Genomic DNA, 26,650 nt, shown 5'->3' on the forward strand with positions numbered 1-26,650 from the left:
AAAATAAGTTAAAAGGGGGAAACCATAACTAAGCACCCAAAAAACATAACTAAGCACGTTTTAATCCATGCAGCTTGTTTCATTCGGATTAAATTATTGATATATTATATATCTGTTTTAACTATAAGTCTTCTTTGTTAACCTTTTTTTTTTTCTTTTTTCTTGTTTGAATATGTCTTATTACTGCAAACTAATCTTATTACTGCAAACGTTCTCTTTATAAATAAAATATTATGTACACGAGAGGACAAATAACCCCGTCCCATCTTAGAATCGAGACACAGTACTCAAACAGCAGCAAAATCAACATCCAATTAAACTTTATTTTGTTTCTTCGTTAAACATCCAATAAAACTCATGTGATCCGTTTTAAAAAGATTAAAAGACGAAGAAGATAAAGTTAGTAAAAGAAAATTAAAAAGGCACCGAATATTATAAAGACCTAAGACTTCTTCGTTGATTAAATTATATAAAAGAAAGGAAAAAAAAAAAAAAAAAAAAAGGACAAGTGAATGTGTTCGTAGTGTAAAATGTGAAGTAGAAAGGAAGGCTTTTACATAGGGTTCCATTATTTATCATAGACTTTAGTCCTTTTTTGGTTTCTTGTAACTCTATCGGTGTCTGCTTGTGGGCCTTCTCATACCACCGACCCTTTTGCTCCATAACATATAATCCATATAACACACACATTTGTTAATTTATTAATTTGTGAGAATGATTAGATTTTGTTTTCTTAAGATGTTCAAACTTTATATGTATATACATTGGAAAGATAATTAGTCAAACTACGCAAGCGAACTAAATGATTATATCTATAAGAATATAATAAATTATCTTTCCACATTATTGATTTGTGGAGATATTAAAGTGTAACTCAATATCCCATGCAAGTGTAAATGTAAGTTGTTAAAATCGTTGATCACATCAATGTTATGCTCGTGAATCTAATTTTTATGCATCCATTCTAGTTTATGTACACCTCTACGTGTCTACGTATGTGTTTTATTTGTTGGAATGATGATTTTAAGTGTTGAGAAATTGTGGGTGGTGTCCATGTACAGTAAGTCATTAACATATTAGTGGAGGGAACAGAATGAAACAGTGAGTCACTGATTCTCCTCCCGCCAAAACAACTTCCTGTTCAACATAAACCTCAAAATAATATGCATGATTAACTAAAAAAACTTATGAACTTCCTAAAACAACTAACTAATTGTCGGACGAGGGTAGACAAACTAAAACATATATAGAGAGGGTCATATACGAAAGTGGTGAAGTCATTACCAAATTAGCATATTCGCCTAACTATATGGGCACTAAAGTTGAATCCGGATGTAATAGTATTAACTGTTAAACATCGTTTTTCTAACAAGACAATCTAATTGCATTTAGAATTTTGTTTGGTCCGCTTACTACTAAAATTGAATCTTTTGACTTTTCCTTGACATGCACTTGGCACAATGCTCATGTGCTTTTCTTTCTTTTCTTGGACAATGGACATATGGATGATGATACATAAAAGTATACTATTAGTTGTATTGTGTCTCACTGTCTCCATATGCATACATCAGTCAGTTACAAATCGAAATCATCTTTTATAATTAGTACATCTCCTATTTATTGAGAGTACTTACTAAGGTATCGTTGAGAGTTACGTTAATTCACGTATCATTTTCATTCAAAATATTCTTAATGTATTCTACATAGTTTGATAGCTAGGCACTACATGGATGGCCGTGATCGAAGAATGATACAACACGTACGTAGTACGTACGTACGTTCGTACAAATATGTAGAATTGTAGTATAAACATGCACATAGGTATTATTATAAGAATATAATATATAGGTATTATTGTTATTCAGTAATAAAATGGGCTGAAATAGGACCCAAGATTGACCTGAAATGTTTATCTTTTTCTTTGTTAAGATGTTTTTAATGTCTTTTCGAAAGAAACTAATTGAATGAGATCTAATTAAGGATACGAAAACAAAAATCTTTATATGCTATCGGCTACCGAAATTTTTCCAAATGAAGTTAGCATAAAACTATAACGTTTAATATAAATCGATAGCTGAGATATGATGAATTTGAACCATTTCCAAATTCTACTATACAGAACAAAAATATCACGTGTTATAACATTTCGTCTAGTTATGACTCGGTTCGAAACTTTTTGGTTTAAAAATAATAAATCTTTAAAAAGCACTTCCACTTAATAATAAAAGAGAAGTTTCATTCAATCCTTGGTTTAGAAAGTCTTTATTGCTAATCTCATAGGTTACTGCATGCACAGATACACTAGTTGACACTTATATAATCGTATGTTACTGCATGCACTAATTGATACTTAATAGAGTAAAAATACAAAATAGAAACTGAGAAGAGAAGAATAAAACGTACTAACTATATAGAATTGAGAGAATCAATTACAAAAAGCGAATATATAAAAATAAATTCACAAAGGATGTGGACAAAAGACAATTAAGTAACAGTAAAATAATACAATTTTTTTCTTACAGCAACTGTTTATAAAATGTGATATGTCAGAGGTGCGCTTCGCTGTCTTAGTTCAAATCCAAAGGCACCAACGCGCTACATGTATCGCTTGTATCTCATGTTCCAATTAAAACTCGACAGTTCATAACTCATTAACTATTCTTGTTTTTGTTGTCAAAACTGATTTTTTAATTTCGAAATAATATAAATTTCGAAATAATATCAAAACTTGATTATTTCGTAGGTTGCATGAAAACGGAAACGGATATGCGAAAGCAAAACGTTTCGGAAACGGAAAATGATTTTTTTCTAAAATTAGGAAATGGAAACGTTTTGGAAACATATGGATATATACATGTATATCTATATCTATATATATATATATATTTATAGATATATAATAAAACACTAAACATAAAAATCATATCAAAAAGTTTCAAACAACAAAGCTTCAAAATATAAATTTTAAAAAGTCTGATTAAAACACTAATAATATTATATATTTATATCTATTATAAAGTTTTATATTTCCAATTTATTTATTTATTAAGTTTTAAACTAAAAAAAGGTTTCCTTCCTGTTTCTAAAACGGAAATAAAATTTCCATCGTATTTCGAAAAATAAATTTCTAAGAATCGTATTTTTGTGTCTTGTTTCCGAGTTTCCAGAAGTTTTCGTTTCCGAAACGTTTCGAAAACGGGAAACGGACCTCAAAAAGAATTTCCATGCAACATAGATTATTTCTCTCTTTAATATTTATTTATTTATTTAAAGTTAAATATTAATAAAACATGGGAAACATGATCGTCCTGATTATAATAAATACAAGAAAAACCACTAATCCAGCTCATTTTTTCAAAAGTAAGTAAATCATTTTCTCGAAAGAGTGAGAAATGAGTGACTTCAAATTTCAACTATTTATTTGGTTGTTTACTTCGTTCATCTGTACACACACACTAAAAGACTAGACTATAGAGAGGGTAGCAAGTAGTTACCAAAATTAATTGCATTCGTCGTGACTGGTCGTTTGGGTCTATCTCAATTAAATTGAAACAGCTCATTGGACATGACTTTCTAATAAGCTTCTCTATGCATATGTCTGAGATTAAAATAAATAAAATTTTGGGAGTTTTTTTAAAATTTGAAAGCTGAAGGAATCGAAATCAAACGAATAATGGCCGTTGAATCACACGTTACTTGTCATGTACCCTCTTTAACAAAACACCAACGAAGTGTTGCCAATCTCAACCATCTTTTTATTTTCTCTTTTCCAAATCCAATATACTTTTTTTCTTTTCCATTTTCTAAATTTTGTTTACTCTCACTTCTTTTCAAATATACATTCTATAGTATATATATAATAATATATTTAAATTTAAACAAATTACTATGTGAATTTTACGAGAAATCATTAAAGTAAAAGGCCTTCCAAACAACTAAAAGAATACTTTTACATTAAATCGTACTTGGAACTAAAACTTTGTTGTACATGCCTCGAAACAAATATGTCATTCCTTTCATAACAACTGATATACATATTTATATACACATTATAAATGTAACCATATATTGTGCCAATATATACTGAACCAAACTTTTTCTTATTAAAAAAAAACCCCCCGGTGTAGGAAACCCATAAAAGTAATCATGTTCTCCACAAAACTCAAGTTAGACGACACTAGTACCTTAAGATAATGGCAAGTGTTTTTCTTACAATAATATCTTCTATTCTATCTACTAGTATAGTTTAACAAAACCCAATGGCAATGGACTAACTTACTACTAGATGTAAATTAATAAACCAAAATAGAAGAGTCTATAAAATAAAAACAAAAGGAAAATTTACAAAAAGAAAGAAAGACAAAGAAACATATAATTGGTGAAGAGAGGAGAGGAGGCAGTAATGGAGAACAAGGTCATGGGTTTCAGCGTTTTATTAGTATATTTTTTTCAAACGTTGCCTTCATACCCGCGCACTTACTCTTCCTTCCGTTGGCTTTCCTATTTTTATTTCTTTAAAATATATATTTATACAAGTTCTACAAAATGGTTTTCATGTGGAGAGAGAAATAAAATTACTTCAAGACATATATATAATCAAGAAAAAAAGAAAATGGGTTCTTTATAATTTATTCTTCTCTCGTATTTTTGAATTTGATAAAACGAGACACATGTGTTCATACTTCTTGAATGACTCAACAAATGAAAAAAAAGTTTTCTTATAATAAGAAGCCATTTATTTCTCTCTTCTTTTAGCCGTTTTGGAGAAACTCGATCTCTGTAAACACAAATTATATATATAAATATATATATATCGAAACAGAGGAATGAAGTGGAGAATAAAATAAAGCAGGGTAAACTTGAGAGTATTGAGTGACGAAAATGAGTTCCTTTTCAGAGTTTGTCTTTAATTAGGTTTTTCTTTTTTTCTTTTCTTGATTTTTCTTTTTATTTTCCTGGAAAAAAAGTTGAAGCAGTCATTGTGTGTGTGTGTGTAAGAGTTGTATATTTTTTTAAAAAGGTAACGGAGCGTCGAAGGAAAGAGAGAGAGGATATATAGAGTAAGAAAGAGACAGAGGAAGTAAAAGAAGAAGAAGGAGACGAAAAAATGGAAGATACGACGAAGAAGAAAAAAAAGAAGAATATGAACAACAACCAAGATTCCAAGAAAAAGGAACGTCATATTGTTTCTTGGTCACAAGAGGTGTGTGTATATGATGAATCTCTGTTTTTTTTTTTTTTTTTTTTTTTATGTATAGTAGTATTGCTCTGTTCTTGATTGATTCTGAAATGGGTGTATGGAGTTGCAGGAGGATGTTATACTAAGAGAACAGATTACTCTACACGGAACTGAAAAGTGAGCTTTCATTATTCATTTCACTCTCTTCTTCTATTTATTTTCTCGGAAAAAAGTTATTTTTTTTTTATTGCTTGAGAAAGTTTTTGTTTTTGTTTTTGTTTTTGAAAAGAAGGATTATTCTTAAAAAGGTTGTTGATTATATTGTTTTTGTTTGTGTTTTTTGATGATATTAGTTGGGCGATCATTGCATCTAAGTTCAAAGATAAAAGCACAAGACAATGCAGAAGAAGGTTCATTCATATCATTATTGATGAACTGATCTGTTTTTTTTTTGTGTGTGCCAAAACTCTCTCTCTCTCTCTCTCTGTGTTTTGTTTATTGAATCCAGAGATGGATATTTGTTTGCAGATGGTATACATATTTGAACTCTGATTTCAAGAGAGGAGGTTGGTCCCCTGAAGAAGATATGCTTTTGTGTGAGGTGACTTCACTTGCACAAACTTCATTACATTATAAAACATTTTTTTTTTTAGTGTGGTGTTTTTGTGGTTTATGTGATCTGATCTTTTATGTTCATGTGTGTGATTTTATCAGGCACAAAGAGTATTTGGGAATAGATGGACTGAGATAGCCAAGGTGGTTTCAGGCAGGTAGAATCAAAGTGCTCAAGCTTTAATGGTGGGTGAAGTCTATCATTATAAGACCAGAGTGATTAAACTAATGTTCTGTTCTTGTATGTGTGTGTGTGCTGTAGAACGGATAATGCTGTGAAGAACAGGTTTACAACACTTTGTAAGAAGAGGGCCAAGCATGAAGCCATGGTTATAGAGAACAACAACTCAACCAGCAAAAGAATGTTGTTCTTAGAAGGTATTAGTACACCGCAAAAAGCCGAGAATGAAGCTCCTTTCGCTAAGAGATTGAGGTATGTTTTCGTTTTGCTCTAATAAACATAAATCTACCCAAGTATCTTCACACATTTTGCGTGCTTGTTGGTTATTATTATACAGGAGAAGTCAGATTCTAGATCTCACAGATATCAGTAACAATGGAAAGCCTGAGTCTTGTATGAAACAGAACATGAGGTCACCATTTTCTGTATTGGCACGCAATGCCATAGGTATTGATGATAGCTTGGAGGACCAGAATCAAACAAGCAATGTGAAGGAGAGTGATGGTGAAGCGATGTTTCTTAAGAAGGATGATCCAAAAGTGGCGGCTTTGATGCAACAAGCTGAACTTCTAAGCTCCTTGGCGCAAAAAGTTAATGCAGACAACAGAGAACAAAGCATGGAGAATGCTTGGAAGGTAGACCAAGAAACCAAAACTTCAAAACATAACGAAATTGCAAAAAAGTTTTCAAGCTTCATGACTTAAATCTCTCTCTTGTTGTATGTATATGTCCAGGTCCTTCAGGATTTCTCGAATAAAGGCAAGGAAAATGATATATTCAGATATGGAATACATGATTTCGATTTTAAAATCGAGGAATTTAAGGACCTTATAGAGGATTTGAGGAGTGGTTATGAAGACAATCAGCCATCTTGGAGGTGAAAATAGCTTTTAGTCACCACATAACTTTTGTGTTCATCTTAAGGTTTTGATTGTCTAACCTTTTCATTTGACGATGTCCTTAGGCAACCTGATCTTCATGACTCACCAGCTAGCTCTGAGTATAGTTCAGGATCAACCATCATACTGGATCAGTCTGGTGATAATAGAACACAACCATCATCATCAGATACTCAGACTGAAAATAAACAAGTTGTAGAGGAGTCCCTCTCAGCTTGTGATGTCCCAAAAAATCCTGATGAGGATTTGCCTATCTCGGGCGAAGAAAAGTTCAGCTCGCCTATTCAGGTCACACCATTGTTCAGATCTCTAGCAGATGGTATCCCAAGTCCACAATTCTCTGAAAGTGTAAGCTCATCATTCATGTTTATCATACATACCCTACTTAGGCGTTGATCAAAGATTGAGTCTTGAAAGACTGATTGCTTTTGCAGGAGAGGAGCTTCCTTCTAAAAACACTTGGGATTGAGTCCTCTTCTCCATGTCCAAGTGCTAATTCTTCAAAACCACCCCCTTGCAAAAGAGTACTTCTTCATAGCTTGTAAACCAACCAACCAACCAACCAACCAACCGTCTTTGATCCATCTCTCTCATACCATAAACCGCAGCTTTGTCTCCTTGGAGACGTGATTTTTTTCCCCACTTTTGCTTAGATTTCATTTTAGGTTTTGCAGCCATATCGGCCTGGAAGTTTTTGTGAAGCGGGCATGCCATGATCTGCATTCCTTCCTCAGGGTTTTTTTTAAAAAAGTTTCTACGTTGGTCCTAGAATGTTAACGGTAACAATTCTAGCCCCAATCAAAAGAAAGCTCTCAAGAATCTGCCATATACTCAGATTCAGCTTTCACTTTCTTTTCTTACTAAAAATATAAGGAAGCCATCTACAAAGGAAGGCACCAGTGTTGTCTTTAAGAAATATTCTTTGGTTTGTCTCTTAAGGGTCATAATCAGATACATCATCTGAGCATTTTCCCTTGATTTCTTGATTTGTTTTCATCATCTCTGTACAGAATCTCTATCACATATATATATAAAGAAGTCTTTCAGAGTGTAACTGTAGGACCAAAAGAAAAACTCAGAAAAGGGTCAAGTTTTACCTGTTCATCTGTTGCTATTCTCTCATGGCAGAAGAAGAAGAAGAAGACAACAGAACTTAAAACTTGTTTTTCCTCCTAGGATATTGTATTGCAGCATATGGTTGTAAAGACATATGAGTGGAAATATGATTTGATTTTGGTTTTGATATATATAAGTTTTCTACTAATGTATTAGTTTACATTTTGCTAATGTGACTAAGCTTTCTTCTCTCTAACTTTCAGTTTGTAGTAAACTGTTCCCAAATCAAAAACAATTTTTTGTGAAGAATCAAAAATCTGGAACTTCATTCTCAGCTTCAAGTCTTTTTCTTCTTTTGCATTCTCTGCAGCTTCCTCCATTTCAGGTAAATTTGGTAAGATAATCCACCAAACACCATCGACACACATCCCCATTGTTTGGGGGATAATGGATTCCCACTCAGCACTGACGATACCACAATGCTTACAAACTTTCGGGTTGTGGTTATGGTTGTGTTAGCTAGAGACCCGAATCTGCTAATTGTCAAGAAGATGAAGTTTTGGCCCACTGCGCCGCATAGACAGTACATTAGAATGTCCCATGCTGCCTCAGGGTGTTGCTTGCAGAACTGGATGGCTTCAAATCCGCTACCATGTGGCAGTCCAAACATGTAGACCATGTTGTATATAGTTCCCCATAAATTCATTCCAAGCATTATGTCCCATGCATTAGTTTTGGGGTACCTGCATCCATGTGTTACGATGTTTATGTCCAAATGAAAAACTTGATATTCTGACTCGATAAAGTTTCTAACAGAACGTTAAGAATCATACCTTGCGGTAATGGAATCCTGGGTGGCGTTTGTGAATCCGTCAAAGGCAAGGTTTAAGAAGCAAAGCCCATAGCCAAGGGGTGCATTGGGATTTGCCAGCTTGCTGATGGTCTTAGAGCTTGTCTGAAACCAATTCAATGACAGTTTGCTACATATTCCAGATACAAAGTAGAACAAATGTTATGATCAACGTTCCTGAATGCAGATCTGCCTTACCTTAAGAAGGGCAAACATGGATACTCCTCCCGCAACAAGAAAGGTGCAAAGATACTCAGGCAAGGTGTATCTTATGCCATAAACAAAGGATCCCATCAGCATAACTACATGAAGGAAAAAAAACATCTATAGGATACACATAGCAAGAGTTGAGCGAGATAATGATTTGAAGCTCTAAATTGACACCTCACCTGGAATCATTTTGGAAGATTTTGCAAGTACCTGCAGAAAGCAAGATTTGCGCATAAAGAAAGGTTAAAACCTCAAGTAATCATTACACTACCATAGTGTACCATGTCTAAAGAAGCCTGAAAATTACCTGAGCAGGGTAACTAATATACTTCAAAGCTTCAATGCCCATGGCAGGACCAATAGTATTAGTAATGCCAGCACTCCAGTATGTCCACCATGGTGCTCCACCACTACCTCCATTGGACCAGAGCTTAATCACTGCCCATAATCAAATAATTCCAAACAAAAAAAATATATCAGCTTCATCTACTCTTCTGCTATACATAATACATCTAATGAATAAAAGAGTAAACATTGGAATTGGAATGCTTACTTATATAAGACCAAACCAAGCAGATTACATTCTGAGCCAAATTCAGAAACGCAAGATGCTCAAATCTTTTCCCATCTTCTCCAAATTTCTTAGTGGACCTAAAAGCGTGAGTTCCATCAGCTACAGTTCTATAAATTCCCAAATCACAAATTTGTACTGCAAAAAGCATATATCACCAACAAGGGGATTCCTAGAATAGCAACAATCTCGAACAAAGAGAATCGAGAGAAATAATCAAAAGAGCTAAACACGAATGATCAATTCGACGGCCCTAAGAATTTTCTTTTGCTTTTTTACTTACAGGGTCTCCTGAAGAACGCCTTGGTAAATGTAAGCAGCCCAGATCCCGGCGACACAGAAAGACAACAATAGAACTCTCCGGAGACCGGAACCGTGAGATTCCATTGTCGCTTGTAAAATTTTCTCCGGTGGTACTTCCGGCAACAATTTCGAAATTTTTCAATTTCTTTTACGTTTTTTTTTTAAGTTATGCGATCGAAATTAATGAGATCGATCTCAAGTGGGAACTACGGGAGTTATGATGGCAGTGTCCGGAGGCGCAAGACTGCGAGAGAGACGTAGATGTTCCACGTGTAATTATTTTATTGGATGTATAATATGACATGACATTTTTGATTGGCTGTTAGACGTGGATTAATTTCTCGAATCCAAGTCACATACACTGCTATCCATGTCTGAGATAGAAACTGCAACTACGTGCCGTTTTTGTTTAACAGTTTGGGTTTGGGCCTTTTATTAACTAAACTACACACCCCCCCCGTAGATGTACGAATGGTTAAATTATTTAATTTTGCGATGACCTATGAATAGTTTAGGTACACATTTTGCGGACAGAGTTGGCACTCATGCATATTGTTGAACGTGGTTTTGGTAATCTTTTTTTTTGTATATTGTAATTCTCGTAACGAATGCATGTAGAAGAGGAAAAAGGAATCTGTATGATCTGGTTTGAAGAGTCAAAGGAGTGAATTATTACTCATTCACATGTTTATGAGTGAATAGTGTATACAAGAGAGACTTGGTCAGATTGATTTGGATTAATATTTAATATATAGTACGTCAAAGACAAAAAAGAAAATAAGAATAATGTGCCCTTCAACAGGAATGTGAGTATGATTTTGAGTAGTTTTTCTTGGGTCAATGCATACTGCATAGGATATTAATTGAAAAACGAAGACGTTAACCACCGCTACTTTGCATTATATTTTCAAATATAAATGATGCTTAATTACCATGCTTTACATCTACGGTTACAAATATATTGATTCTACTGCGAGTTTAGTTGTTTAGTTATCCATGATCTAATGATTCAGTACTATTATAGTATAACACACATCGTTATGATAGTTCGACGTTTAAAAATTAATTTATATATCTGAAACTAAAGTGGAATCTCTCTATTTGTATGTGATAATTTCTATCATATTCATCATCTGGCCAACTAACTACAAGACGAAAAGTACCACAATATTTTGTTATCAATTTGGATTTGTCAAATAGTGTATATGGATAAACGCGGTAGGCGCAAGTTTTTAAATTGGAGATCCACTGTCTACGAGAATTGATAACACACTAAAGAAGGGTTTTTTTTAGTGTTTAAACTTCAGCTCCAAGTACAATATCTTGGTTTCGTCGCTATGTTTCTCATTTGATTTGAACCAAAAAAAAAAGTTGTTTCATCTGATATTGTGAGTCTATCTATATTTGACTCTTCTCGTAGGTGCATTTGTACATACTTCTTCGCAAGTCCGAACTCCGAAGAATATAATTTTGGTACTCGGCGTCAATTGATATATTGAATTCTTAATCTTCATCAACAACAAGAAACTGATATCCCTCGATCGCTATTAACTATCTTGCTATACTGAATGATGGCTTGATTAATTAAAAGGGTACGTAATCTACTAAATAGTTGTGAACGATATATATAGCAAGTATTATTATTGCAAAAATAGCCATCAAAATTTCAACGATGTGAGAGATCCAGACCCACCACTCTTTTGTCCCTTAACAGACGTCAACGAAGACCATGAATAAAACAACAAATCAATACCATATAATTTTATTTTTTTTGGTTCCATGCTGGAAGTATATTATTCATTTATCAAAACGTGTTCTACAATAATAGTAATAAACTATTTTAATATGAATTTAATTATAACGTGAGTTAGTTAATTATGATTTATGAATTAATATATATATTCATATCTGAAGAATTTGAATATCTTTGTCTAACTAAATCTGAGTGACACAAAATAATAGATGTGAATACGACTTTTTCCATAGTAATAACACTCCAGATTACTGAATGAATACATCGGTAATGCTGTCGCATAACTAATATAATCCGACGTTGATTCATTGGCGTGAGCATGACGTTACCGTACTTATAACGTAAAAATTACCAAAACTATTCTCATAATAGTCTCTCTACTCGAGGGCATTTTTGTCATATTAAGAAACTATTATGAGAATAGAATGGAGAAACAAAACAAAAAGGACACGACGACTTTGTATCATTTATGTACTTTGGCTTCTCTGATCCCATGTTCTTCACCTTCCTTGTTCCTTCTTCTTTCCTTCTTTTTTTAGATTTTCCTCTCATGTTGTAATATTTTTCATTCTGTTAGCGTGTCCATATTTTCAGCTAGGCAGACACTGCGCCGCCGTTAAGACTATAAAAGATAAAAACTATTGTACAAGAAAACAAAGCTTGTTGTGTTGGTACCTGAAATCATCTGTTTCCATTGTTCCAAGAGAACAGTAGCTTTGTCTCTCCATATTGGGGTCTTATCTGAAATGGGTAATTGCTTAGGTTCATCAGCTAAAGTGGATAGCAATAGCTCCCATGCTAATTCCGGTAATTAGTTCCTCTCCTACTTAATTTGGTTTCTATGTTCAGTTTCTTGGAGATTTCTTCTTTAATTCCCCAAATGGTTTTCTAAGAATAGTTTTGTGGGTCAGAGTTAAATCTTTGTAACTTTTTAACTTATTTGTTCATCTCTGGATCATCATCAAAAAGTCAAACCTTTCGAATTCCTCTGTTTTATTACTTGTGTCTGTCAACGTTTTACATCTGTATTGGTGTTCATATGTTTGATTGATCATTTTTTGGTATAGCTTCTTCATCCACGAAAGTTTCGAGCAAGACAAGCCGTTCAACGGCACCTTCAGGACTAAGCACAGCTTCTTACAGCACAGATAGCAGTTTAGGACCATTACCAGCACTTAGGACAGAAGGAGAGATACTTTCATCGCCAAACCTAAAAGCTTTCACTTTCAACGAACTGAAGAACGCAACTAAGAACTTTCGTCCTGATAGTGTACTAGGGGAAGGAGGTTTCGGTTGTGTATTCAAAGGATGGATTGATCAATCAACTCTCACTGCTTCAAGACCTGGTTCTGGAATCGTTGTTGCTGTTAAGAAGCTTAAGCCTGAAGGTTTTCAAGGTCATAAAGAGTGGTTGGTAAGTTCCTATTTTTCACCCTTTTCAGTTCACCATGATTGATCTCTCTCTGTGTGTGTTTTGCTGACATTGAGATGTTCTTTTGGTTTTTTTTTTCAGACTGAAGTAAACTATCTTGGTCAACTTAGTCACCCTAATCTTGTATTACTAATTGGGTATTGTGCTGAAGGCGAAAACAGGCTTCTTGTATATGAGTTCATGCCAAAAGGAAGCCTGGAGAATCATCTTTTTAGACGTATGTTTTCTGCAATTCAACAATAGTGTTCTTGAATTCATGGGTGAAGCTTGGGAGTTTCTTAGTTTCATGGTTCTTGCAGGTGGTGCGCAGCCACTTACATGGGCGATAAGGATGAAAGTAGCAGTAGGTGCAGCTAAAGGGCTAACTTTTCTTCATGAAGCAAAGTCACAAGTGATATACAGAGACTTCAAAGCTGCTAACATTCTACTCGACTCTGTAATAAACCCTAACAAAAAACTCGCTTTCAACGCTTTTGGGATTCGATTATGATTCTTAATGGTTAGGAATTGTGTCTTAATGCAGGACTTCAATGCTAAACTTTCGGATTTCGGTTTGGCGAAAGCAGGTCCTACTGGTGATAATACACATGTGTCAACGAAGGTCATGGGTACTCATGGCTATGCAGCTCCTGAATATGTCGCCACAGGTTTGTTCCATATACTCACGTTAGCCATTGCTTTACGCGGCATAGGAAACCACGAGTCAATCTATAGTTCTAAATAGGTTTTATCAGTTTCTGTGTGAGAACACTTCACAAGCTTTTTTCCAAGAATGTTTCAAAGCTTTGACTTATTGATCTTGAAAAGCTTAACCAAAATATTTTTGACTTTTAGATTGTTTCTGTTTCTTTGACATTTTCTGAAAGCTCATCTTCATCCTCCAGGTAGATTGACTGCAAAGAGTGATGTGTACAGCTTCGGGGTCGTACTACTGGAACTAATATCAGGACGACGTGCCATGGACAATTCAAACGGGGGAAGCGAATGTAGTCTTGTGGACTGGGCAACACCGTACCTTGGTGATAAGAGAAAGCTTTTTCGCATAATGGACACGAAACTAGGGGGTCAATATCCACAAAAGGGAGCTTTCACAGCTGCTAATCTCGCGTTGCAGTGCTTAAATCCCGATGCAAAGCTCAGGCCGAAAATGTCAGAGGTTTTAGTCACATTAGAACAGCTAGAATCTGTTGCTAAACCTGGAACCAAACACACGCATATGGAATCTCCGAGGTCTCATCATGCCTCTCCTGTGCAGAAATCTCCGGTAAGATATTCTCAGGATCGGCCGCTGCATAACGTAACTCCCAGTGCATCGCCTTTACCTTCTAACAATAAACCTCCTCGGGTAAGATGAAAGCACTGATTGAAGAAATGCTCTTGCTCATAAGTTTGTATGTATAATATATGTAAAATGGAGTGGTTGAGATTCAGGTATATCTTTGTAATTAGAGAGGAGTGAATGAATAGATGTATACAAAGATGAAACTATTTACTCAAACCTTTTTGTGTCTTCAAACATATCCGAGTAAACAGAAGCAACATCTATGAAAAGGATGTTATTAACATGAACACTGACCAAACACTCTAAACTCACCAAACCAAACCAAAAAGCAGAGGAAACACACTAAGTAATTGATATCGACCATGTAAGATGATGAGATGACACTCTCTTTTGCCTGAGCCTTCACCGTTTCCAGTCACTTCTTGTTGACTTGTCTGAAACAATCCAGAAAAAATGGGTTAAGAGGTTTATTATTTAAGTAAAGCTTAAAATCGTGTAAATTTGAGTCTTGCTTACGAGTTATGTCCTTGGAAGAAGTAAGAGATTTGTCATCATTCATAGATCCTTTGGCTGAGGCTAGGAGAAGTTTGTGAGCCCTTGGAGACATGGTAGTAGTACTCAGCTGACCATTGGCTGGAGATGACAGTGAATGGCGTCGCACTGACCCATTTATCTCAGTCTTCTCTAGGGAAAACCTCGGAGAGCTTTCTCCTTTGACTCTGGCTTTTGCAGATGCAGTTGGGGCCATGTAGCTGGGGATTTTTCGTCCGCTATGTGTAAGTCCATGATCTTGATTGTCAATTTTTGCAGGCAGCAATGCTCTTCTTTCAGTAGGCTTTGTGTTATCAGAACAAACATTACTGTTCTCCGAGCTTATCTTCTCATCTGAACATTTGATGTCATCACCTTTATCATTGGTCTCTGCAGTTTTTGGTTCATCTTCCTCCAGTTTATCCAAAACCGGTGAGTTCTCATCTTGTACAACATCAAGCTCCACCGGGACTGCATCAGCCTTATCTTTCTCCTTTTCAGTAAACACAATATTACCTCCTCCTACAAGAACCTTCCCTTCAGGCTCTATCCGCACAGAATCTGTGATATCCGCAACCTCAATATTACCTCCTTCTTCAAGAACCTTCCCTGAAACCTTCCCTTCAGGCTCTATCTGCACAGTATCTGCAGTATCTTTCTCTTTTTCAGCAAACTCAATATTGTCTCCTCCATCAAGAACCTTCCCTTCAGGCTCTACTTGCACAGAATCTAGAGTACTTTTCTCCGTTTCAGCCAACTCAATGTTGTCTCCTCCTTCAAGAACCTTCCCTGAAACTTTCTCTTCATGCTCAATCTGCACAGAATCAGCAGTATCTTTCTTCTTCTTCTCAGCAGATCTAAAGGTGGCTTTCTTTGACCCGTTTGAAAGAGAAGACCTTTTGAGACTAGGACTGGGCTTCTCATCTTTAATTTCCAAAGGAGATACATCCTTTGAGGCGCTTCTACTTTTTCTAGAATGGGGCTTAGCTTTGTTACTCTCAGTTCTCAGGGCATCTTTACTAAGCGTGGAAGCCTTCCTCACAATTCGTTTAGGTTTATCACCTTCAGCTGTAGAACGGATGGAGCCAGTTCCACTATTTGGACCAGATGGTTTCTTGATACCTCGCTTTGGCCTTGCCTTATCTGCTTCAACCACTGCTTGATAATTTCGCTTCTTTGACTGAGATTTTGGAATCTCAACCCTAGCTACTCGTGAGCCAGAAGACCAAACTTGCAATTGTGTCCAGCGTACAAGCCAAACCTTGGCTGAGTTAGGTTCCTCAGGACCATACTGGATCTTCAGGGGCAATGCAGTTGGTGAAGAAGCTAGAAGCTGAAAAACCAGAGAAACAGATAACAAACGTTATGTTGTAGGATTGGTAAATCCAGGTTTATCAAGCAGGATTTATGAAACTTATTATTCCACCAAGCACCATGAAACATAAATTAAAAATACCTTATTAACAAAGACGAACTTTGTGGGATTGTCCATCCAACTATACGTGTTCGATTGCAAAGGTTCCGAATCACCCGCTTCCTAAAAGAAGACAGAAATTACAGCTTAATCAAAAACCTGACACGCCTACAAAATCAGCCAACTATGTAAATTAAGGCGTGACAAAGAGATTCTACCTTATGTGTTTTCTGAAATACAATTCCATTATCTGAAGATCTAGCTTTCTGGCCACGAACAAGAGCCTGAAATTTCACAATTCCAAATATACACGAATATGTTGCAATGGCTTGTCTTCTGACCAGGTGACCACGGATAACTGCCTGCAGCCTGATGATACCTTTAAGGGTCCGAAATGCTCTACGCGCCTTCAGTAGATGAACCAAAATATCACTACCAGAATCTTATATGGTTCAAATGTATTCAGGTAGATTTGTCTTTATTACGGCAAAGAATAAGTACCTGATGAGCTCTGAAAGTAGCTTGAACCTTAATTGCAGCTCGTTCAAGCTCGAGTTCTCCCAAGTCATTCCCTGACTCGAGATTATCCTTCGACTCGTTGCCATTGTTTGCCACATTTTGAGCAGTAGAAGCCGGAACTGGTTGTGATGAAACCACTGGTGGATCAACCGTTAAGTTTGACAAATCTTCTGTCACCGATACCACCAGCTCTTCTTTCTTAGCAGATCCCTATGTACAATACGAATAACACATTATGGTTAGAACTATCCACATATGTTTTAAAGGAAGCAAACTAGATATTCCCATACTATTTACCAGTTTCTGGCTTCGGTTTTCCAAACTCGACTTGGGAGACTTCTTCCCGAGAAGCAAAGTCTTGATCCATTTACCGGGAGTCTTTCCCATCCTTAACAGAGCAAGATGGCGTCTGAAAATAGTAAGTTGCTAAACTGAAGAAACCTGCAAAAAAAGAAGCCAAGTCTGTGAATTTTCACAAGCAAAAGGAACATGCCAAATCTCTGAAATTTCACATCACAAGCTAAAGTCTGTGAATTTCAAGTTAAACAAAGCGCCATAGACAATGAGCATTGAACATGAGGTTGTGTAACATTCAACAAGTTCTAATTCCCAAAACCCAAAAGCAAAAACCAGTAAAAAAGATCATCAAGAATATATAAACCCTAAAAACACACAGTAGCTAGCACAGTCCATCAGCTAAAGCCATTGGGTTCAGTGAATCAGTGAAATAACAGACGCATTAAATAAAAGTGAAGAATATAAAAGCAGAGATCTTGAAGACAGCAGAACAAAATCATGAAGATCCAGATATTACAAAACCAAAAATAGAAACAGAAACCTAAAAAGAATAGTTGCTGGGAGCTCTGTAAGATTTCCAATTGAGCAAATAACCAAAATAAAAATAAAATCTTTCCAACAAATTCAGAGAGAAATAAATCAGATCTGGGTAGAGAAATCAAAAAGCAAAGACAAGTTTCTTTTCTTTTTTGCAAAATAGTGTTTTAATAAAAACGTCAACCTCAGAAGAATTGAATGTAAGCTAAAACGATTGATCAGTACCAAACTCTTTTTTTAAAACACAGCTTGTTCTTCGAATGTTGTCCTTTAAAGTCGCCAGAAAAAAGATCGATCAATGACCTAAAAAGGCTATAAAAAGCATAGTAGCTCTCTCTCTCTCTCTCACACACACACACACAGTGAAGAAGACTCTCTCCCAACGGTTCCACTGATAGCGAAAGAAGAAGATGACAGAGAGTTCATTTAATTAATTTATTTTATTAATTAGAACAAAATAAAGGAATGGACGAAATTAATTTCGGCTCAAAAGTGACGTCGTTTTGGAATGATGTGTTGGCAGCAAAGTCTTAAAACTAGGCCTTTTCTGGGCCCAAATTAAAGGAGTCAAATGGAGTTGATTTTACTGAATAGCCCTCACTTTTTTTTTTTTTTGGATCATAACGTTGGATGATGATTGAATACTTTTGAAAAGAAAATATGAATCAACAGTTAATTAAGGGTGTCATTATCCAAGTGGTTAGTCCGCTAAATCCAAACGTCTTGTACTTTAATCAAATTCGTAAACAGCTTTTGATGATATTGTATTCTATTCTAACTATCTACATAAAATTTCATTTGTCCGTTACAACAACTAAAATGTGATCATATATTGTTTCAAATCCTTTTAGTACAAATGGTTGGTGATACCATTTTTGTAGATTTTTAAGTATGTGATTTCGACTTCTAGTTGGAAAAAACGTAAAATGCATGATGACAAAAAAAAAAAAAAAAAAAAAAAAAAAAGCTTGATTCTACTAGATAAGAATTCAATTCAGACTTTTGACAAGTGTAATAAGTGTTTGGTAAAATATTAATTGTTCTGAATTATATAACAGACAAAAGTATATGGACATTACTTAAAATGCATGTATGTGTTTGGGCCTAAAGTGTGAGTTTGATACATATGGATGGGGTTTAAACTTTAACAAGCCTATAAGCCCAAAGATAAATAATGCTTAGTAAGTTATTTGGGAAGATATTTTAAAAGAAGAAATGCATGTTGTACACTAATATTAATTGATGCTTTGGCAGTGTCGCTTATTACAAAGGCAGATGCATGTGCTGTGCCTGCTAACTCGCATTTTATCTACCCTTGCCTTTTTTGTTTTTAAAAAATTGAAAGTATACATCTTTCAATCATGACTACTTGGAAACTGTGGCAAAATATTGGTTTAATTTCGAGTCTTATCATCAGCTTTTTTTTTAATGGTTTTGAGTGCTTCTGATAAAACCTTAGGGTTTATGAACTTCAAACTCTTGCTTACAATTTTAACTTAATTTGAAAGGTTTCTTGTATTTGGGATAAAAATTTGCTATTGTTTGTTCAACGTGATGTTTATTATATATAATTATAATATATATATATATATATATATAACCCTCAATTAACCCCAAAATCAGTGTCGCGCCTACCATGTAATAAAAAAAAGCAATAGCCTTAGGCCACCAAAAAAGTATTATACATAATAGGCCACATTTTTTGTATAAATTATTTGTATTTTTCTTTTAAACCACTATAAATACATTACTTTCTTTTACTTACAATAGAAATTATATTTTTTTTGAATATCATTCCTATAAATATTTTAAAATGTTTAAAATTTATATTTATTAAAGAAATGTAATAAAATTTCTAATGATAATTCTAAAATATAAAATAATACACATGTTTAAATAAAATAAAATGGGAAAATTCCATAAAAATACACCAACTATTTTTCTATTTAATACACAATTATTTTAATACTCCAATTATTTTCTTTGTCTAGTTTAATACTCCAATTATTTTCTTTGCCCAGATTAATACTTAAACATTTAGCCGCGTACCCAATTCACAACTGCGGGTTAATTAGACTTAACGAGATTGTTTACGGTGGTTAACTTCCGTTTGATATGTGGTTAAGCAGTGATAATTTATATGAAGTTGTGTTGTATGGTACTGGTCATGAGGTCAGCTTACGGATGGGAACTTGTGCTTGTCAGCGTTGGGACCTCACTGGTATTCCTTGCAATCATGTAATCTGTGTCATCAATGACATTCGCCATAAACCGGAAGAGTAAGTCAAATAAGGTTTTCATCATCAATTGCTATAAAATGTCTTCTTTATATGTTGATTATGCGTTTGGTTTTGGATATTTGCAGTTATGTTGTTAACTATTATAGGACTGGAGTTTGGATAGATAATTATAGGAACAACATAAAACCAGTTAATGGGGAGCTTTATTGGCACAAAACCGATAAGGAACTCATTGGAGTACCAGGTTTCAGGAAGATGCCAGGACGTCCTAGGAAGAATCGGATAAAACCTGCACATGAGTCCCCATCCAAGCCCAATAAAGAAACTCGTCATGGAAGGACAATCACTTGTGGTAACTGCAAACAAGTTGGACATAATCGTGGGACTTGTAAGAATGAATCTTACGCAATGGAAGGTCCAAAACGGAAGCGTGGAAGACCTCGAAAGATACCAGTAAGTGTAAATCTTCCCTTATTTTTTTTGAACTTTTACATTGTCTTATGTTTGTCTTCTTTAACATTTCAGGTTGATGGTGAAAGCAACCCAAATCCACCAAAAAGGCGAAAAACAAACACTCAGCCGCCTCCTGCTTCTGCATCTACATCAACATACCCATTATCATCTATTGCTCCTGCAACTACATCAACATTTCCATTATCATCTAGTGCTCCTGCTAAAGGCTCAGCTCCTACACGTCGCCGTGGTCGTCCACCGGGTCAAGGTCATGGTCGTTCTACAGTCCGGAAACAGCCATCTATTCCAAGAGGAATTGGGGTATGCATATGCCCTTTCACAGATCGAGTATTTGATGTTAGAGGAAACAGAGCACGAGATCTTGGAGGTGCTCCGGCGTACAACACATCTCAGGGACCACGCCAACTCTAGTAGTATTACCAATTGGGTTACCATGTTAACTCTAGTAGTCTTTTGCATCCCTTCCCATTTTAAACTTTTTGTATTATCTATGACAGTTGTCTTTTTGGATTGGTAACTTTTCTTATGAATGCTTTGATTATTGTCTATGGTAACTAAACAACAACAATAGCAATATTAGTTCATATCCAACCAAATACAACACTAAGCAAGTACAAAAATAAAATACCAACGCTACTTCAAAGCATGAACGAGAACTGCAACAACACATACGAAACCCACCCACGATAAAATCATACACTGGCGAAGCATCTTCTCCTTCTTGCTGCTCACCATAATCTCCTGCTTCAGCTTCATGTTTTCCTGCTCCATTGCATCCCATACCTTTGGTTTCACAGTTGTTTCTTCTTTCAGCTTCTTGTTTTCTTTTTCCGTTGCATCCCATAGCTCTGATTTATCAACCATTGATCCTCTTTGAGTACCCCTTTCCCGGTCTCCACCTTCAACCAATGCTCTAAGCTTCTTCAACTCTTCTTCTTTCCCATTAATTACATTGTGTGCTTCTAGCAAAGCTTCTTTTTGCCACCCGTGAGGTTTTTCAACATCAAACCAACTAAAGAAATCACACACACCCCTCCACGCATCTCCACATTTGTAAAACCTTCCCCCTGGATTTGCATCGGTCCAAGGCTTTTTCATGATCACCACCTTGCCACGGTCACATAAAACCTCCCCACTACTTGGCCCGAAGCTCATTCCTGTGCTAGTAGCATTTGACCCACTTCTTGAATTTTGGCTTCGATTCATCGTCTCTTTCCCGAAGCTCGTACCTTTCTCCAAAATCAAAATTAGGGTTTAGATTTGGGGATTTTTCTAAATTGAAATTTATAAGCACATGTGTTTTATGTTTTAATCCTGGTTAGTAACTTAACCACATATCAAACGGAAGTTAACCACCGTGAACAGTCTCGTTAAGTCTAATTAACCCGCGGTTGTGAATTGGTTACGCGGCTAAATGTTTGAGTATTAATCTGGGCAAAGAAAATAATTGGAGTATTAAATTGGAAGTGATAAAAGTTTGTGTATTAAAATGGTAATAGAAAAATAGTTGGTGTATTTTTATGGAATTTTCCCAAATAAAATAAACTAAATTTTTAAGTCTGTCCTAGTCTCTATAATTCTAGGCATGAGACTGTACAAAATTATAGTCAAAATCCTTAATTCTCTCTCTCGCTCTCCGATAATCATGGAAAAGCATCTTCGTGGTACATGTATACACTATTTTGGGGGCCGTGGAATTTGTTTGAACATTGTGACTTTGATCATTCAAAAAATGCCTTCAAAATGTAAGTAAAAAATTTAAATTTGAACGTGGAATTTGCTTAACAAATATCTAAGTAGAAAATTCTTTCAAAATTTAAGGTCCGAATCTTTGGAATTAGTGGCTTTCCTTATAGACCGGACAAATTAAGTTCAAAATCTTATCAGATCAAAGCAAATAGACGGATAAAAACGTTTCTGTTTGGGAGATATCAACAAAAGATGTTGTCAAAGGATCGGAGGGACACTTGTAAGATATATTTAAAAGGCTTTTTTTTTTTTTGTAAGATATGTATAATGACTGGAAAGATTTCTTGTATTTGGGATAAAAATTTGCTATTTGGCGTTAGGTTATACAATTCCTCTTATACTTGTTGGTTGGTTGTTATAACCAAGCTTATTTAAATTAGGATCGTAAGTCAAGCCACTTAAAGAAGAACAATAATTAAGAGCTAGATGTATAAAGAATAAAAGAAGAGAAGAGAAAGCAATGGACAGTTCATCACACCAAAAAGAAACACGGCGGAACATTTGTTAGAATCTCTTAACACATAAAAGCTTAAAACACACAAAAACAAAACGACACCTCACATCCTAATTAAACTTACTCACCGACAAATAACTAAACATCTCTATATAATCAGTAATAGCGCGATGATTACAAAATATATTGGTCAAATTAATTGGTATAGTATTATTAGTTTAGTTTGATTGGTTGCAAAAGAAAAAAGTACGATGTATATTAAATAAGCTATAAGATATATACGGTGTAAAAGATTTGGTTGGGACATGTAATTGTTTTACATGAGGTGTGTATTAGACTATTAGTGACTTAGTGTTAATTGGTAATGATCGGCGTGATCTGATCAAAACGTCGACCATTACCTTGACGAGAGGTAGTTAGCACGTTAGACTACATCAACCCGCGACGTGGGAATTTGGTGGTCAACTGTAAAAAAACGAAGCTCACTCCCAAGTTGTCTAGTTGACTTTGACTACATACTAGTACTTCATTACACATTTACACTGGTCGCTAATTTATTAGAAGAAACGCTTCTCCATAAATATTTGTTGATCCTTGATCTGTACAGATGGAAGAATTTTAACTTTGGGGAAGAGATCGAGAGAAGTACAACTAGAAACATTTATTCGTAAAACATGAATGTATGTATAGGTTGGTGCACGTCTATGCATCTATCCAATGAATGCATCGTTATAGTAATAAATTTAAAGGTCTGACCATTACAGAGAAATTAGTTATAATAACAAGTTGAAGTAAATATAAATAATAAAATCTAATTGTGGCAATTTTGGATCAAAAAAAGTAGATAAATAGTCAGATATTTCATGTGGATTTTACGTATTTTAAGGATCTCTAATTCATTAAAATAAAATAAAATATAAATTATCATCACTTTCTTCGAAGCAGTAAAACAGTCTGTCAATGTGAAACAATCAACAAAAGATGATGAACACCAAAAAATAATAATTATACAAATGAAATTTGTATTTATTATTGTCTTCTCCTCTCCATTTTAAAACTTGTTTTTTCCTTTCTTGCTCTGTCCCAGAACATTGTTTTTATTTGTTTTCGTTGCCATTTTCCCGAGAAAATCTGCCTCTGATCTAAAAACGATCTCAAGAATTTATGTACAAAACACCTCTTTGTTTTAAATACTACTAATCAACTCACACTAATCTCTCTGTTCCTCTAATCTTTCTTTCTCTTTAGTTGTTTCCTGAGAAAATGCATAATTCTTCTACAAGCCAAGCCTTTACTCTCACTTTCCTTGTCCTTCTTCTTCTTCTGCCATCACTCTCAGAATCACAGCTTACATCAAGTGAATCAAGAACTCTATTAGAAATCCAAAAGCATTTACAGTATCCACCGGTTCTTCGATCATGGACCAACTTGACAAGTTTCTGCTACCTTCCTCCTTCTCCTTCTTTCAAAATCCTCTGTTTCAACGGTCACGTAACCGAATTAACCGTCACAGGAAACAGAACAGTTAAGCTCCCTGGGAGATTCTCCAGTGACTCGCTCTTCACTGTTCTTACAAAACTCTCAAACTTAAAGACCTTGTCTCTTGTCTCTCTTGGCATCTCTGGTCCTCTCCCTTCGAAGATCATCAGGTTATCTTCGTCTCTTCAATCTCTGAATCTTAGTTCCAATTTCATCTCTGGGAAAATTCCTAAAGAGATCTCGTCGTTGAAGAACCTGAGAAGTCTTGTTCTAGCCAACAATCTGTTCAATGGAAGCGTTCCTGATCTCAGAGGATTGTCGAATCTTCAAGAGCTGAATTTAGGCGGTAATAAACTAGGTCCTGAAGTTGTTCCTTCCCTAGCAAGTAATTTGATCACTGTTTCATTAAGGAACAACTCTTTTGGATCTAAGATTCCAGAACAGATCAAGAAGCTGAATAAGCTTCAAACCTTGGATCTTTCCTCCAACAAGTTCGTTGGTTCAATCCCAAGATTCCTCTTCTCACTTCCTTTGCTTCAGAATCTAAGTTTGTCACAGAACTTGTTGAGTGGATTACTTCCAAATTCATCGTTATGCAGCTCCAAGCTTAGAATTTTTGATGTTTCTCGGAATCTTCTGACTGGGAAGCTTCCATCTTGTTTATCTTCCAAGAGTTTCCATAACCAGACAGTGCTCTTCACATTCAATTGCTTGTCTGTAAATGGTTCCCCTTCTGCAAAATACCAGCGTCCAGTTACCTTCTGTGAAAACGAAGCAAAGCAAGCAGTGGCTGCTGTGAAGTCTGACACTAAGGATCAAGAAAAGAAAGAAGAAGATACAGGAATAGAACTTGGATTGGTGATTGGCATTGTCATTGGTGTGATCCTCGTTTCAGCGGTTTTGGCTGGCTTGGTTTTGTTTAGAATGAGAAAATCAGGATCAAAGGAAGAGCCATTTGAACCAAACAATGTCGATAAGGTCTCTGTATGCAGCACCACCACATCAAAGACAGTACCAGATGCAAGTAATGCAACGCTATTACTTTTGAAATCTTGAATCAAGTTTTCACCACCCATTAACTTTACTAGCTTGAGTATTTCAAATGTAGGACGAGTACCGCAAACCATGAGATCCGCGGTGATTGGTCTATCACCGTACCGAGTTTTCTCTTTGGAGGAACTGGAAGAAGCAACCAACAATTTTGATGCAGCGAATCTCTGTGGAGAACAGGTAAATGAAAATGTAAATACGAGATTAAACTTGATCTGAGTCTCTACTTAATCAATATATCTAATTTCTAAACAGCTCTATAAAGGTAGCCTTAGAGAAGGCATAGCAGTGACAGTGAGGTGTATTAAGCTAAAACAGAAGACTTCAACACAAAATTTGGCTCACCAAATGGAAGTTTTATCAAAGCTAAGGCATATGCATTTGGTCAGTGTTCTTGGACACTGCATTGGTACTTATCAAGATCATCATCCATACGCTGGAAGCACCATTTTCATCGTCCAAGAATACATCTCTAACGGGTCTTTGAGGGATTACCTCACCGGTACTACCTGAAAAAGATAATTCGATTTGAAGATATTTGACTTTTGATGGAAAACTAATAGTTTGAAAATTTTCTTTGACAGATTGGAGAAAGAAAGAGGTATTTAAATGGCCTCAGAGAATGTCTATAGCCATTGGAGTCGCTCGAGGAATACAGTTCTTGCACACAGGAGTGGCACCAGGAATATTTGGGAACAATTTGGATATAGAGAATATTTTACTTGATGAAACACTCACAGTAAAACTCAGTGGTTATACTATTCCTTTACCATCCAAGGTACAAATATACAAACCAGAGCTAACCAAGACTTAATCTCATGAAATATATAATCATTTGGGGCACTTTCAGGTTGGAGCGGAGAGCCCTAGTAATGAAGATGGGGAGAAAGAAGATGTGTACCAGTTTGGAGTGATACTACTTCAGATCATCACAGGCAAAGTACTAGCGGCATCATCTTCAGAGTTGGGAAGTTTGAAGCTTCAGCTGGAGAATGGTTTGAGAGACGAACCATCGGTGTTGCGAAGCTTGGCAGATCCGTGTGTGAGAGGAACATATGCATATGAGTCATTGAGAACCACAGTTGAGTTTGCAATTAACTGTCTCTGTGAAGATCAAGGGAAGCGGCCATCGATAGAGGATGTTGTATGGAATCTGCAATACACGATTCAAGTGCAACAAGGATGGACAAGCAGTGGGAGCCTCGGGCTTGGTGGTTCGTAATCGTAGACGTAAAAGAAATATGTATAATCATCATCACTGAAGGAAGCAAAGATGAATGTAATTCATCGAAAGAGAGGCAGAGCTTCAAAAGCAATATACTGAAATGAGACAAGACTTTTATAACAACTCAAACAGAAGCAAACATTATATTGGAACTACTAATACTTGCGGTTACCAATCTCATCATGTCAAGCATCAGTTTTTGGGGTAGAAATGGGATTATCGTCACAAAGAAAGCAAAGCAATGAATGAGCAATAGAACGAGAAGACCAAAGCCCTTAACAACTTTCATAGCACAACATTTTTGAACTAGAATACAAAGTTGTTTTTGGTACCTAGCAAGAAAAACGTAATAC

At 35.5% G+C, this 26,650-nt stretch overlaps 5 protein-coding genes across 10 annotated transcripts; 3 read left to right on the forward strand and 2 right to left on the reverse strand.

Moving 5' to 3' along the window:
* Window positions 1-4,464: 4,464 nt before the first annotated feature.
* Window positions 4,465-8,116, forward strand: LOC104740101 (transcription factor MYB124). 2 transcript variants are annotated; one of them, XM_010460629.3, is made up of 11 exons: window positions 4,465-4,914; window positions 5,021-5,203; window positions 5,310-5,356; window positions 5,533-5,589; window positions 5,708-5,780; window positions 5,894-5,949; window positions 6,054-6,224; window positions 6,310-6,607; window positions 6,707-6,849; window positions 6,937-7,219; window positions 7,306-8,116. In XM_010460629.3, the coding sequence occupies exons 2-11, from the start codon at window positions 5,108-5,110 to the stop codon at window positions 7,414-7,416; spliced, it is 1,335 nt and encodes a 444-aa protein (XP_010458931.1). In that variant the 5' UTR covers window positions 4,465-4,914; window positions 5,021-5,107; the 3' UTR covers window positions 7,417-8,116. The 2 variants fall into 2 exon arrangements, with proteins under 2 accessions (XP_010458931.1, XP_087341463.1); XM_087485337.1 differs by having other exon boundaries at window positions 4,555-4,853.
* LOC104740100 (UDP-galactose/UDP-glucose transporter 3) lies at window positions 8,083-10,131 on the reverse strand. 3 transcript variants are annotated; one of them, XR_015580425.1, is made up of 7 exons: window positions 9,842-10,107; window positions 9,541-9,638; window positions 9,295-9,425; window positions 9,167-9,197; window positions 8,976-9,045; window positions 8,761-8,882; window positions 8,083-8,670 (listed from the first exon to the last, which is right to left on the reverse strand). XR_015580425.1 is itself a non-coding variant. In XM_010460628.2 (7 exons), the coding sequence occupies exons 1-7, from the start codon at window positions 9,943-9,945 to the stop codon at window positions 8,265-8,267; spliced, it is 996 nt and encodes a 331-aa protein (XP_010458930.1). In that variant the 5' UTR covers window positions 9,946-10,131; the 3' UTR covers window positions 8,083-8,264. The 3 variants fall into 3 exon arrangements, 2 of the variants coding, with proteins under 2 accessions (XP_010458930.1, XP_087341464.1); XM_010460628.2 differs by having other exon boundaries at window positions 8,976-9,079; window positions 9,842-10,131; XM_087485338.1 differs by lacking the exons at window positions 9,541-9,638; window positions 9,842-10,107 and having other exon boundaries at window positions 9,295-9,404.
* Window positions 10,132-11,941: 1,810 nt separating this feature from the next.
* LOC104740103 (putative serine/threonine-protein kinase PBL2) lies at window positions 11,942-14,544 on the forward strand. Its single transcript, XM_010460633.2, has 6 exons — window positions 11,942-12,421; window positions 12,682-13,028; window positions 13,128-13,263; window positions 13,346-13,482; window positions 13,570-13,693; window positions 13,931-14,544. The coding sequence occupies exons 1-6, from the start codon at window positions 12,361-12,363 to the stop codon at window positions 14,398-14,400; spliced, it is 1,275 nt and encodes a 424-aa protein (XP_010458935.1). The 5' UTR covers window positions 11,942-12,360; the 3' UTR covers window positions 14,401-14,544.
* Window positions 14,515-18,131, reverse strand: LOC104740102 (protein IQ-DOMAIN 28-like). Of its 3 annotated transcripts, none has more exons than XM_010460630.2 (7): window positions 17,852-18,131; window positions 17,090-17,233; window positions 16,775-17,002; window positions 16,492-16,680; window positions 16,316-16,396; window positions 14,845-16,192; window positions 14,515-14,762 (listed from the first exon to the last, which is right to left on the reverse strand). In XM_010460630.2, the coding sequence occupies exons 2-7, from the start codon at window positions 17,177-17,179 to the stop codon at window positions 14,731-14,733; spliced, it is 1,968 nt and encodes a 655-aa protein (XP_010458932.1). In that variant the 5' UTR covers window positions 17,180-17,233; window positions 17,852-18,131; the 3' UTR covers window positions 14,515-14,730. The 3 variants fall into 3 exon arrangements, with proteins under 3 accessions (XP_010458932.1, XP_010458934.1, XP_010458933.1); XM_010460632.2 differs by having other exon boundaries at window positions 17,811-18,038; XM_010460631.3 differs by having other exon boundaries at window positions 17,631-17,870.
* Window positions 18,132-23,550: 5,419 nt separating this feature from the next.
* Window positions 23,551-26,420, forward strand: LOC104740104 (putative LRR receptor-like serine/threonine-protein kinase At1g14390). The gene is made up of 5 exons (XM_087485339.1): window positions 23,551-25,046; window positions 25,131-25,252; window positions 25,328-25,574; window positions 25,657-25,850; window positions 25,923-26,420. The coding sequence occupies exons 1-5, from the start codon at window positions 23,807-23,809 to the stop codon at window positions 26,292-26,294; spliced, it is 2,175 nt and encodes a 724-aa protein (XP_087341465.1). The 5' UTR covers window positions 23,551-23,806; the 3' UTR covers window positions 26,295-26,420.
* The last annotated feature ends 230 nt before the right edge of the window (window positions 26,421-26,650 follow it).

This window comes from Camelina sativa, chromosome 14, assembly GCF_030686135.1.
Source record: "Camelina sativa cultivar CO46 ecotype springtype chromosome 14, ASM3068613v1".
In the NCBI taxonomy this organism is placed as follows: domain Eukaryota; kingdom Viridiplantae; phylum Streptophyta; class Magnoliopsida; order Brassicales; family Brassicaceae; genus Camelina; species Camelina sativa.

What these genes read in the sequence shown, in the direction of transcription:
- LOC104740101 (XM_010460629.3), top strand. Translation starts at nt 5,108, where the DNA reads ATGGAAGATACGACGAAGAAGAAAAAAAAGAAGAATATGAACAACAAC. An exon ending in CCTTTCGCTAAGAGATTGAG is followed by an intron (nt 6,225 to 6,309) that starts GTATGTTTTCGT and finishes ATTATTATACAG; the next exon opens with GAGAAGTCAGATTCTAGATC. An exon ending in GTCCACAATTCTCTGAAAGT is followed by an intron (nt 7,220 to 7,305) that starts GTAAGCTCATCA and finishes TTGCTTTTGCAG; the next exon opens with GAGAGGAGCTTCCTTCTAAA.
- LOC104740100 (XM_010460628.2), bottom strand. Translation starts at nt 9,945, where the DNA reads ATGGAATCTCACGGTTCCGGTCTCCGGAGAGTTCTATTGTTGTCTTTC. An exon ending in ATCTTCCAAAATGATTCCAG is followed by an intron (nt 9,080 to 9,166) that starts GTGAGGTGTCAA and finishes TCCTTCATGTAG; the next exon opens with TTATGCTGATGGGATCCTTT. An exon ending in CCATGTTTGCCCTTCTTAAG is followed by an intron (nt 8,883 to 8,975) that starts GTAAGGCAGATC and finishes AATTGGTTTCAG; the next exon opens with ACAAGCTCTAAGACCATCAG.
- LOC104740103 (XM_010460633.2), top strand. Translation starts at nt 12,361, where the DNA reads ATGGGTAATTGCTTAGGTTCATCAGCTAAAGTGGATAGCAATAGCTCC. An exon ending in CTAACATTCTACTCGACTCT is followed by an intron (nt 13,483 to 13,569) that starts GTAATAAACCCT and finishes GTCTTAATGCAG; the next exon opens with GACTTCAATGCTAAACTTTC. An exon ending in TCCTGAATATGTCGCCACAG is followed by an intron (nt 13,694 to 13,930) that starts GTTTGTTCCATA and finishes TTCATCCTCCAG; the next exon opens with GTAGATTGACTGCAAAGAGT.
- LOC104740102 (XM_010460630.2), bottom strand. Translation starts at nt 17,179, where the DNA reads ATGGGAAAGACTCCCGGTAAATGGATCAAGACTTTGCTTCTCGGGAAG. An exon ending in CTACTTTCAGAGCTCATCAG is followed by an intron (nt 16,681 to 16,774) that starts GTACTTATTCTT and finishes CATCTACTGAAG; the next exon opens with GCGCGTAGAGCATTTCGGAC. An exon ending in AGTTCGTCTTTGTTAATAAG is followed by an intron (nt 16,193 to 16,315) that starts GTATTTTTAATT and finishes CTGGTTTTTCAG; the next exon opens with CTTCTAGCTTCTTCACCAAC.
- LOC104740104 (XM_087485339.1), top strand. Translation starts at nt 23,807, where the DNA reads ATGCATAATTCTTCTACAAGCCAAGCCTTTACTCTCACTTTCCTTGTC. An exon ending in TTTGAGGGATTACCTCACCG is followed by an intron (nt 25,575 to 25,656) that starts GTACTACCTGAA and finishes TTTCTTTGACAG; the next exon opens with ATTGGAGAAAGAAAGAGGTA. An exon ending in CTATTCCTTTACCATCCAAG is followed by an intron (nt 25,851 to 25,922) that starts GTACAAATATAC and finishes GGGCACTTTCAG; the next exon opens with GTTGGAGCGGAGAGCCCTAG.